Source organism: Rhinoderma darwinii, chromosome 7 (assembly GCF_050947455.1).
Source record: "Rhinoderma darwinii isolate aRhiDar2 chromosome 7, aRhiDar2.hap1, whole genome shotgun sequence".
NCBI lineage: Eukaryota > Metazoa > Chordata > Amphibia > Anura > Rhinodermatidae > Rhinoderma > Rhinoderma darwinii.
In genome coordinates, this window is record NC_134693.1 from 143,134,255 (window position 1) to 143,146,754 (window position 12,500).

Consider the following 12,500-nt stretch of genomic DNA (forward strand, 5'->3'; position numbering starts at 1 on the left):
CAAATTCATTCAAGACACCATGCGACCAATGAGTGATCCAAGCAGCGCTGCAGCAGGAGGGGTCCAGTAATAACGGGGTGAATGAGAGGGAGAGGTTAGTGCAGAGCCAGTGGCATCTAATCATGATGGGCCTTAAAGGGCCGGTGCAGAGCGATGTAAATGAAGCCTCATCACGGTGTAATGACAAGTTCCGGACCTTACTATGAATTTTACGCATTAACCCCTCACTCTTCGAGATCCATTCTCCGCCCCTGCGAAATCGCCCATGATCGCTCATACACAACTGGAACTTGTGATAGAATAAAAACCCAACTGCAAAAAAAAAAAAAGCTCTATTCTAGGCGTTTCACGAAATATAAGCGGTTTCTGCCGCCCTTGTCGTTTGAGTGACTCTTTACCTGCAACACGCCATTTTAGACTCCACCACTGAGCTCATGTGGCTACCAGGCACTCTCGTTGGGCAATAAAGTCGGCCATATTTGATATTAAACTGTTCTGTCCTCCCTCCCCTAAGTTAAGCTGCATCAGATAGATCTGACAACTGCTGATCCCCTTATTGGGAGGGGGGCTAAAATACAAAAAAACTGAAAAAGATTCCCTTTGCTGACAACTATCAATTACGGATGAGGGAACCCCAAATTCAAGCTCCACCCCAAAACAGATCCCCAATTAGCAATGAGTCCTAATGGGTGAGAGCTGATCACCTCGGCCATCGTGAGGAGCTTCAGGAGACTCATTCACAATCACTGATAGCCAATTAGGAAAAATGTAGAAAGACTCCCCAGGAAGGTGCAACAGACGAGAACCTGCTCTGTATCGCCACCTGCAGGTGACTGCCCGGGAATGCAATGCTCCAGGTAAGATGTGCAGCTTCTATAGTAACTGGCGTGGGATTGGGTTTCCCGGTGTCAGATCACGTGACTGCCTTCTTATGGGCTGTGGCCGGTACGTTTAGGGGTACGAGACCGGTCCTGGAAGCTGGAGGAGAAAAACACATCTGACATATTCCCCTTCTGACCTAATACCGGGCGATGTCTGTAATGTACAGGTCACGGGGGCCTAATGGGGAAGACCAAGGTTTAGTAGACTCTAAAAGAGAAACAAATTGCGCCAAACTTAGCAAAAAAAGACGCTTGATGTGTGGTGAATTTGGAGAAACTCTAGGCCCGCTAGACACTTACTATAGCAGCCTCCATCACAGTGTGTGTGTATCACTCAAATATGTCAAGAAAAAAGCCCCCCCCCCCCCCCGCATATTTGAGCCCAGTTTTTTTACACGATATAAACGGCGTCAACTCCCTAAATGGAAACAAAACCCTACAAAGTAACGGCGTCTCCAGGACATCAATGCAGATATAAAAGATCTACGTTTATTGAATACAAAAAGCGTAAAACACTCGTATATAAAATTCATAGATGATATTTACAGTTTGGGAAAAGGACACGAGGCAGCAACAACCGCGGACGGATGAGAAACATTAAACAATGTGACCTAGTAAGAGACCAGGGGAGGAGAAAATGATCCGAGCCCCATCTCTATACAAGGCCCCGCGTCATACCCATATAATGCTGCTGATCAGGTCACAAAAGTGCACACGTGGCATATATGAAGATACAGAGCGATCGCTCCCCCAGAGCTGTGAGCGGCTGTCCGGCGTCCCTCCCCGACACTCGTTTCGGCTGGAGACCCTCCGTCTGGGGGTGGTCACACAAGTGTCGGGGAGGGACGCCGGGCGCGGTTGTTGCTGCCTCGTGTCCTTTTTCCAAACTGTAAATATCATCTATGAATTTTATATACGAGTGTTTTACGCTTTTTGTATTCAATAAACGTAGATCTTTATATTTGCATGATGTAGACTCCATCTTTGTAGGGTTTCCTTCACGTTAGACACTTTGCTCCACTCTCCAGTATTTTGCAACAGAAAAAGGGGCACATCTTTAATAAATCTGGTGCATTTAGCGACTACTCTTACCCTGCCCCCGCTTCTATGGGTAGGTGTGAAAAGTGCCCGAAACACAAATCCATCAGGTGCATTATGCTCAGCAAATCTCCCAGCGTGTACATGGGACATGACAGATTTTGGCAATTGTCTCACAACACAACTGTAGGAAAAATGGAAGCGTACGTTACTGCGACAGTGTGAGATGCTGCGCTGAGAGGGGCGCAGTGTGAGGTGCTGCGCTGAGAGGGGCGCAGTCTGAGGTGCTGCGTTGAGAGGGGCGCAGTGTGAGGTGCTGCGTTGAGAGGGGCGCAGTGTGAGGTGCTGCGCTGAGAGGGGCGCAGTGTGAGGTGCTGCGCTGAGAGGGGCGCAGTGTGAGGTGCTGCGCTGAGAGGGGCGCAGTCTGAGGTGCTGCGCTGAGAGGGGCGCAGTCTGAGGTGCTGCGCTGAGAGGGGCGCAGTGTGAGGTGCTGCGCTGAGAGGGGCGCAGTGTGAGGTGCTGCGCTGAGAGGGGCGCAGTGTGAGGTGCTGCGCTGAGAGGGGCGCAGTGTGAGGTGCTGCGCTGAGAGGGGCGCAGTGTGAGGTGCTGCGCTGCGAGGGGCGCAGTGTGAGGTGCTGCGCTGCGAGGGGCGCAGTGTGAGGTGCTGCGCTGCGAGGGGCGCAGTGTGAGGTGCTGCGCTGCGAGGGGCGCAGTGTGAGGTGCTGCGCTGCGAGGGGCGCAGTGTGAGGTGCTGCGCTGCGAGGGGCGCAGTGTGAGGTGCTGCGCTGCGAGGGGCGCAGTGTGAGGTGCTGCGCTGCGAGGGGCGCAGTGTGAGGTGCTGCGCTGAGAGGGGCGCAGTGTGAGGTGCTGCGCTGAGAGGGGCGCAGTGTGAGGTGCTGCGCTGAGAGGGGCGCAGTGTGAGGTGCTGCGCTGAGAGGGGCGCAGTGTGAGGTGCTGCGCTGAGAGGGGCGCAGTGTGAGGTGCTGCGCTGAGAGGGGCGCAGTGTGAGGTGCTGCGCTGAGAGGGGCGCAGTGTGAGGTGCTGCGCTGAGAGGGGCGCAGTGTGAGGTGCTGCGCTGAGAGGGGCGCAGTGTGAGGTGCTGCGCTGAGAGGGGCGCAGTGTGAGGTGCTGCGCTGAGAGGGGCGCAGTGTGAGGTGCTGCGCTGAGAGGGGCGCAGTGTGAGGTGCTGCGCTGAGAGGGGCGCAGTGTGAGGTGCTGCGTTGAGAGGGGCGCAGTGTGAGGTGCTGCGTTGAGAGGGGCGCAGTGTGAGGTGCTGCGTTGAGAGGGGCGCAGTGTGAGGTGCTGCGTTGAGGGGCGCAGTGTGAGGTGCTGCGCTGAGAGGGGCGCAGTGTGAGGTGCTGCGCTGAGAGGGGCGCAGTGTGAGGTGCTGCGCTGAGAGGGGCGCAGTGTGAGGTGCTGCGCTGAGAGGGGCGCAGTGTGAGGTGCTGCGCTGAGAGGGGCGCAGTGTGAGGTGCTGCGCTGAGAGGGGCGCAGTGTGAGGTGCTGCGCTGAGAGGGGCGCAGTGTGAGGTGCTGCGCTGAGAGGGGCGCAGTGTGAGGTGCTGCGCTGAGAGGGGCGCAGTGTGAGGTGCTGCGCTGAGAGGGGCGCAGTGTGAGGTGCTGCGCTGAGAGGGGCGCAGTGTGAGGTGCTGCGCTGAGAGGGGCGCAGTGTGAGGTGCTGCGCTGAGAGGGGCGCAGTGTGAGGTGCTGCGTTGAGAGGGGCGCAGTCTGAGGTGCTGCGCTGAGAGGGGCGCAGTCTGAGGTGCTGCGCTGAGAGGGGCGCAGTGTGAGGTGCGGAGTTGAGAGGGGCGCAGTGTGAGGTGCGGAGTTGAGAGGGGCGCAGTGTGAGGTGCGGAGTTAAGAGGGGCGCAGTGTGAGGTGCGGAGTTAAGAGGGGCGCAGTGTGAGGTGCTGCGCTGAGAGGGGCGCAGTGTGAGGTGCTGCGCTGAGAGGGGCGCAGTGTGAGGTGCTGCGCTGAGAGGGGCGCAGTGTGAGGTGCTGCGCTGAGAGGGGCGCAGCGTGAGGTGCTGCGCTGAGAGGGGCGCAGTGTGAGGTGCTGCGCTGAGAGGGGCGCAGTGTGAGGTGCTGCGCTGAGAGGGGCGCAGAGTTAAATAAAATACCATTCAATATGTTGTGGGAGAACTCTTTATATGCGTCTTCTGAAGAAGGGAGGACCAGGAATAGTTGCGTGATGGCACTACATCGGCTCCACTATTCCAGCTCCCTGTAGCGGCGCTACTCTCCTACCTTGACGTATTTTTCCAGCGCAGGGTGCACCCTGGTGGTGGCCAGCTGTATTGAGAACGGCGTTGTGTAGGGAAACGTGGCCATCACAGCGTGGTTCACTTCAGGCAACACGCAGAACTTGAAGCCATGTTTACGGAATATTCGGACGTGATCGGGGAGCGGCTTCTCATCGCCCTCACTGAGGATACTGCCCACGATGTACCGACAGAACTCAACAGGAACCTGCACAAGATACAAACAAAGCCGTCAGACACAAACAGAAGAAACAGGAACAATAGATTGTAATCACCTGTCCTACAGTCATCCTCCCCCAGCCTGACATGTCTGATTACAGAGAACAATAGATTGTATTTACCTGTCCTACAGTCATCCTCCCCCCAGCCTGACATGTCTGATAACAGAGAACAATAGATTGTATTCACCTGTCCTACAGTCATCCTCTCCCCCAGCCTGACATGTCTGATAACAGAGAACAATAGATTGTATTCTCCTGTCCTACAGTCATCCTCCCCCAGCCTGACATGTCTGATAACAGAGAACAATAGATTGTATTCACCTGTCCTACAGTCATCCTCCCCCAGCCTGACATGTCTGATAACAGAGAACAATAGATTGTATTCACCTGTCCTACAGTCATCCTCTCCCAGCCTGCCATGTCTGATAACAGAGAACAATAGATTGTATTCACCTGTCCTACAATCATCCTCCCCCCAGCCTGACATGCCTGATAACAGAGAACAATAGATTGTATTCACCTGTCCTACAGTCATCCTCTCCCAGCCTGCCATGTCTGATAACAGAGAACAATAGATTGTATTCACCTGTCCTACAGTCATCCCCCCCCAGCCTGACATGTCTGATAACAGAGAACAATAGATTGTAGTCACCTGTCCTACAGTCATCCTCTCCCCAGCCTGACATGTCTGATAACAGAGAACAATAGATTGTATTCACCTGTCCTACAGTCATCCTCTCCCCCAGCCTGACATGTCTGATAACAGAGAACAATAGATTGTATTCACCTGTCCTACAGTCATCCTCTCCCCAGCCTGACATGTCTGATAACAGAGAACAATAGATTGTATTCACCTGTCCTACAGTCATCCTCTCCCCCAGCCTGACATGTCTGATAACAGAGAACAATAGATTGTATTCACCTGTCCTACAGTCATCCTCTCCCCCAGCCTGACATGTCTGATAACAGAGAACAATAGATTGTAGGACAGGTGAATACAATCATCCTCCCCCAGCCTGACATGTCTGATAACAGAGAACAATAGATTGTATTCACCTGTCCTACAGTCATTGACCGGCTCCTGGGTTATACATCACCTGCAGTCATGTACTATGTCTCGGGGGGGGGGGGGGTCTCCATGAAGCCCCCACCTCCTGCACAGACAATGAAGATACAAAGATCATCACTGAGCAGCTCCCGTCTCCATATAACGCAGAGCGCTCTGTACATCCTTTCCTTATACAGCTCTTGAGTTACATCACGTCCTGTACTCCAGTCACATCCAGAGCAGCATTCACAATTCTGCTGGCTGCCAATGGAAACGTCCCGACTGCGCTGACAGATCCTGTGGAAACGTTCAGTGAAAAATAAAAGCGGAGTCATCAACTAATGAAGAGTTCGGCAACTTTCTAATAGGGGAATTTATTAAAACTTGGGCAAAGGGAAAAGTGGAGCAGTCACCCATAGCAACCTCTGGATTGTGATTGGTTGCTATGGGAGACCACCACGTTTACCACACACTTGTTTTGGGTTTCAATTCACCAATTTTCTGATGTAGAATACAATCCACTACATCTTCCACAATGCAGCGCAACAAAGCACGCGCTACATGGACCGGGACGTGAGGTCCTGCAGTCTAGAAACAGAGAACTGTGACTGCAGCTCTGGCTGTGACTGGAGTATAAGACGTGATGTAACGCAAGATCAGTACAAGACAAGTAAGGCAGATGGCAGAGCTGTGTATGGCAGCAGCTGCTCGGGGCCCCCGGGGCCACGGTTTCGTCAGAACTCTTCTCGTATGGCAGTGTCTTGGTTAATATCCCCGTTTCTTCCCTGAAGTCTCGGTATGAGCCGAGGATCTGGCGGCGAGCGCGCGGCACCTGAGCTCCACCACCTCGCACCGTGACGCCCCCTGAGACCATGTACACCAATCCTGGGGGAGCTCCGCTGCTATAACAAGCTGGGGGCCCCCGGGGGCCGCTGCTGTGTATTTCTGCTCTGTATCAGTCCTGGGTGCAAGAGCGACAAATATTACACCAGAAAAAAAAACACACCGGACTAAAAATAATAACACAGCGATCACCGACAGATCAGAGACCCCCAGATAATAATAACACAGCGATCACCGACAGATCAGAGACCCCCAGATAATAACACAGCGATCACCGACAGATCAGAGACCCCCAGATAATAACAACAACACAGCGATCACCGACAGATCAGAGACCCCCAGATAATAATAACACAGCGATCACCGACAGATCAGAGACCCCCAGATAATAATAACACAGCGATCACCGACAGATCAGAGACCCCCAGATAATAATAACAGACCCTGTGATACATTGTAATCAGAAGATGCCCCTCCCCCACAGCAGCTAAACACAATTATACCCCCTCCCCGCCCCAGACCCCCCAACCACAACACCTCCCAGACCCCCCAACCACAACACCTCCCAACCACAACACCTCCCAGACCCCCCAACACCTAGATACAATGATAACCCCCACCCTGCCCCAGACCCCCCACCCTCATGACACAGACCCACCCTGCCCGGGCTCCTCTTACCTTCATGGGGTTGTCGTAGTAGACCCCGATAGACACCAGTTTGGGGGCCAGACTGACGCTCTCTGTGTACAGGTTCCCGCTCTCGTCATAGGGCCCCACGCGGAACTTGTAGGCCACGACCACCCCGCGGATGGGGGGCGGACCGGCTCTCACTTCCACTTCCGTCAGCAGCCCCGAGTACACGGCCAGCCCGAGCAACGTGAGGAGAAGGAGGGCGACAAGCGCGGCGATCAGGGTGATGAGCACCCACTCCGGTACAGCGCCCATCCCGGACAGCGGAGACGATACCAGAGAGGAGCGGATAGGAGGCGGAGAAGATACCGGATAGGAGCGGATCACCTCACCTGTCCCCGGCGCAGATGGGACTGTACCTGTCACACGGAGTCATGTGACTGCCATCCTGACGTCACCGCATCATGTGACCACTCACCGCACAGGGCGGGAAAATCGAACAGGCGTCGCGAGCACATGATCAGACTCTGCTGCACTTCCGCCATACAGTCGCGTTTCCGGCATCCTATTGGTCCACAGCGTCCTCAATGCCCGCCCCTTATTCTTTACTTTCGCCCTAGTGATGGGAAATGTAGTTCATTGTGTCTCCGGCTCCAGGACTGCTGAGAAGTGATTGGACACGTAGAAAATACACAGAGCACCGGGGAACGTTTCCTTGATATCTCCCTATAGACATCTCCCTATATACCTCTCCCTATAGACATCTCCCTATATACATATCCCTATATACATATCCCTATATACATCTCTCTATATACATCTCCATCTCCCTATATACATCTCCATCTCCCTATATACATCTCCATCTCCCTATATACATCTCTCTATATACATCTCCCCATATACATCTCTCTATATACATCTCCATCTCCCTATATACATCTCCCTATATACATCTCCCTATATACATCTCTTTATATACATCTCCCTATATACATCTCCATCTCCCTATATACATCTCCCTATATACATCTCCCTATATACATCTCCATCTCCCTATATACATCTCCCTATATACATCTCTCTATATACATCTCCCTATATACATATCCCTATATACATCTCTCTATATACATCTCCCTATATACATCTCCATCTCCCTATATACATCTACCTATATACATCTCCCTATATACATCTCTCTATATACATCTCCCTATATACATCTCCCTATATACATCTCTCTATATACATGTCTCTATATACATCTCCCTATATACATCTCTCTATATACATCTCCCTATATACATCTCCCTATATACATCTCCTTATATGCATCTCCATCTCCCTATATACAGTACATCTCTCTATATACATCTCCCCATATACATCTCTCTATATACATCTCCATCTCCCTATATACATCTCTCTATATACATCTCCCCATATACATCTCTCTATATATATCTCCATCTCCCTATATACATCTCTCTATATACATCTCCCTATATACATCTCCCTATATACATCTCCCTATATACATCTCTCTATATACATGTCTCTATATACATCTCCCTATATACATCTCCATCTCCCTATATACATCTCCCTATATACATCTCCATCTCCCTATATACATCTCCCTATATACATCTCCCTTTATACATCTCCCTATATACATCTCTTTATATACATCTCCTTATATACATCTCCCTATATACATCTCCATCTCCCTATATACATCTCCCCATATCTCTCTCTCTCTCAATCAATCACATAATACACAACCACACAATAAACAATCACATAACACACAATCACATAATACACAATCACATAACACACAACCACATAACACACAACCACATAACACACAACCACATAACACACAACCACATAACACACAATCACATAACACACAACCACATAACACACAACCACATAACACACAATCACATAACACACAACCACATAACACACAATCACATAATACACAACCACATAACATACAACCACATAACACACAATCACATAACACACAATCACATAATACACAATCAGGAATTGAATGACGGAGAGTGGAGCAGTCAGCAGAGACATTACATCGAGGGGCGCATGCGCGCAGCTGAACATGGTGGACGCGTTCTAACCAGGCTCCGCACCTCGTGAAGGCAATCCAGCATATATATCGCTAACAGCAGACATCGAGACCCATAAAAGAAAGGAGAGGTACCTTAGAGGTTCGGGCATCCACCTATGGCCAGAGGGAGTGGAAGAAGGGGTAAGCAAACCCAGGCTCAGAGGTCCGTGGCAGATATGCTGATGGCGGCGCCGAACATGGCGGAGCAAGGCCTGCTGCAGCAGCAGCAGGGGACACAGATAGAATCCAGTTCGGCGGTGTTATCACAGGATTATCCTGTGCTCCTGCGGGAAAATAGCAGCACATCACTATTGCAGGCACAGGAGGATTTACAAGAAGAGGGCCCGATCCCAGACCTGGGACTGCCGCAATTAGCGCCCGTTCACGTCTCACAGCACTCGCCCATGCAGCCGGCCATTACTTCCGGGTTGACAGAGGACGCCATCTTTTCCTGCATATCAAGAGCCATGCAAGCTCAGATGGGGGAAATAAGCTCCAAGATAGCCGCGGTACATCAAGATTTACACAAAGTGGGGGCGCATATGCAGGCTATTGAGACCAAAATGACCTCAGTCACTGCAAGAGTTAACCAGAATACTAGATTTATGGAGGATCTGCAGGAGCAATTGGAGGAAGCGAACACCAGAATTGAGGACCTGGAAAATCGTTCTCGACGCTATAACTTCAGGATCAGAGGGGTCCCGGAATCTCAGACGGAGGTACCGGGGGTGGTTCGCCTGCTACTCACTACCTTGATACCTGATATATCGGAATCACATATGGAAATTGACCGGGCCCATAGAGCATTGACGGCCATGAGGAGGGATGGACTTCCCAGAGATATTATAGTGAAACTCCACTATTATTCGATTAAGGAGAAGGTGATGGAAAGAGCTAGGAAGCTTCCGGTGATCACCATTTATAATACAGCGGTTCAGATATATGCTGATTTGGCTCCCCAAACCATTCAAAAAAGGCGGATGCTTCGCCCTATTCTGCAGACCCTCAAACACCATGCGATTCCATACCGGTGGGCATTCCCATTTCGTCTCCTCTTCATGCGCAATAATAGGCAATATGGCTTCTCTACGCTACAGGAGGGAGAGGACCTGCTGAGGGACTTACATATTCTACCACCCCAGGATAAAGCCAGTTCCTCCCGACTCCCCATACGGGATCCCCCGTTGTCACCAATATGGCGTACCCAAGGAGGCCGTCCAGAGTTTCCTCGGGAACAGAGGGTGGAATCTCGTCGGCAACAATTGAATCCGACATGACGGAAAGGAGGTCGATTATAGAAGCAGATAGTTTCTTTTTCTTTCTCTTTCTTTATTCTTCATATCGGCCGGAGATGTCTTCAAGCAGCACGGAGGCTGAATTTCAGCCGGATACCGCCATTTGCAGTTCTCAGCGGACTGGGAGCCGGGGATCCATACGTTGGGGGGGATGTGGGGATTTCTTTTGCTTCTCTGGACTCCCACTTATAGTAATGGAAATTTGTTTATAAGCTGACCCGAAAAAGGCGAGGAAGGGTTTGGATGGGTCAAGTTCGCAGTGAGTTGGTACTCTGGCTATAGATATGTTTGTTTTGTTTTTTTTAAAAAATATGAAAGTTTGCTTTACCTTATATTTAACATGTGAATGCCTATTATGCTCAGGGTTGATATCGGTTAAGGGGTTGAATGTCTGGATATATATTTTCGGAAATGCTGTGCCTTCACGACGGTCTGCTGTCCCCCTGTTAGCAGTCTTCCTTGACTGCCTAGTCGGTAGACTATGTTCGGTACTATTGATACCTTGTGTATGTCTTATTTTTGTTCTGTCTTTTACCCCCTTCCCTTTCCTTTCTTTCCTATTTCTGACCTTTGTCTCTATGGCGGGATCCTAATACGCACATGGTTCTACCTCCTGCTCTATGATGGCGGCCATGGAATCTGCTAAGACCTATAGCTTACTCACACATAATGTGCAGGGCCTTAATTCCCCGATCAAGCGTCGAAAAGCTTTCTTGTATTATAAATCCTCTCATGTTGATATACTATTTTTACAGGAAACGCATTTCTCTACCTCCTCTGCTCCATCGTACTTTCATAAACACTACTCACAAAAATTTTTGGCTAGTGCCTCTACTAAGCACAGGGGAGTGGGCATATGGTTGTCTCGGTCGGTCCCGTTTACACCTCACAACACGATCTCTGACCCGGATGGCAGGTACATCCTGGTCTCGGGTCTGTTACATGAATCTCCAATAACCTTTATTAACTACTATGCCCCGAACTCCAATCAACCGGCGTTCTTCCAGGGTATGTGGCGCAAGATCCATTCATCGATAGAGGGCCCGATAATCATGGGTGGGGATTCTAATATCGCCTTGGACGCGTCCATGGATAAATCCCACGCATTCAGGGTGCGACTTATACCTCCTACGTCAACCAGCATACAAGTAGCACGTTTCTTCCATTCGGTGGACGTCATAGATGTCTGGCGGGATTTTAACCCCACAGCAAGGGATTATACTTATTTCTCCTCAGCCCATAATATCCACACCCGTATTGATCATGTTATGATGTCAACTAGCTTACTCCCTAAGGTCACGGATGCTAGGATTTTAGCTACACCCTGGTCTGATCATGACCCGATTGTGGTTCGGTTGTCAGATTTATGTGGGAGACCGCCTATCTCCTCTTGGAGATTGAATGAGTCACTACTATCGGATCAGGAGATAGTTAAAGAAATCCAAAGGGAATTGGACACATATTTTCTACTTAATAAGGCACCAGACACCTCAATTATGTCCAATTGGGCGGCTCACAAAGCAGTGATTAGGGGGAAATTCATCCAGATAGCCTCGCGTAATAAGAAACGGTTGAAGGAGGTTCTGGCGTTAAAGGAGAGGAAGTTTGCGGACCTGTCTAAGAAATTTAAAACAGACCCCTCAGCAGTTATTAAAGCAAAATTAGCAGAAGCTAGAACAGAATTAAACTTATGTCTGACAAGTTGGGCGGAAAAAAGTCTGCGTTGGTCACAACATAAGTTTTTTACACAAGGGGATAAACCGGGAACATTACTCTCTAGACGCCTCACGCCCCGATTTAACACCTCAACACCACCGAAACTGCGATTGGCGGATGGATCTTTATCACAGAATCCCACAAAAGTTGTAAAGGCCTTTCAGGATTTTTATTCAGCGTTGTACTCAGCTCCACCTCAGTTTGATAAAAATAAGGCTAGGGTCTTGTTGGAAAAAACATTCCCTACTAAACTTTCCCAAGGGGATAGAGAAACACTGGATGCTGAATTTAGATTGGAGGAGGTATTGGATGTTATTAAAAATCTGAAGGCTCACAAAGCCCCGGGGCCAGATGGGTTTTCCTCAGGTTATTACAAACACTTTAGGGAGGTCCTGGCCCCGCACATGGTTGAATTGTTCAATGCTTATC

The 12,500-nt window shown here is 50.2% G+C and overlaps 1 protein-coding gene across 1 annotated transcript in view; it reads right to left on the reverse strand.

Annotated features, from left to right (window-relative positions):
- The window catches only part of TEX264 (testis expressed 264, ER-phagy receptor), a 19,026-nt gene extending 11,604 nt beyond the window's left edge, over positions 1-7,422 (reverse strand). Inside the window, exons 1-2 of the mRNA XM_075832461.1 lie at positions 6,969-7,422; positions 4,165-4,386 (exon numbers count right to left, since the gene is read on the reverse strand). Coding sequence (XP_075688576.1) covers positions 4,165-4,386; positions 6,969-7,235 — 489 coding nt within the window. The 5' untranslated portion in view covers positions 7,236-7,422. The remainder of the gene's footprint in view (positions 1-4,164; positions 4,387-6,968) is intronic.
- Between the last annotated feature and the right edge of the window lie 5,078 nt (positions 7,423-12,500).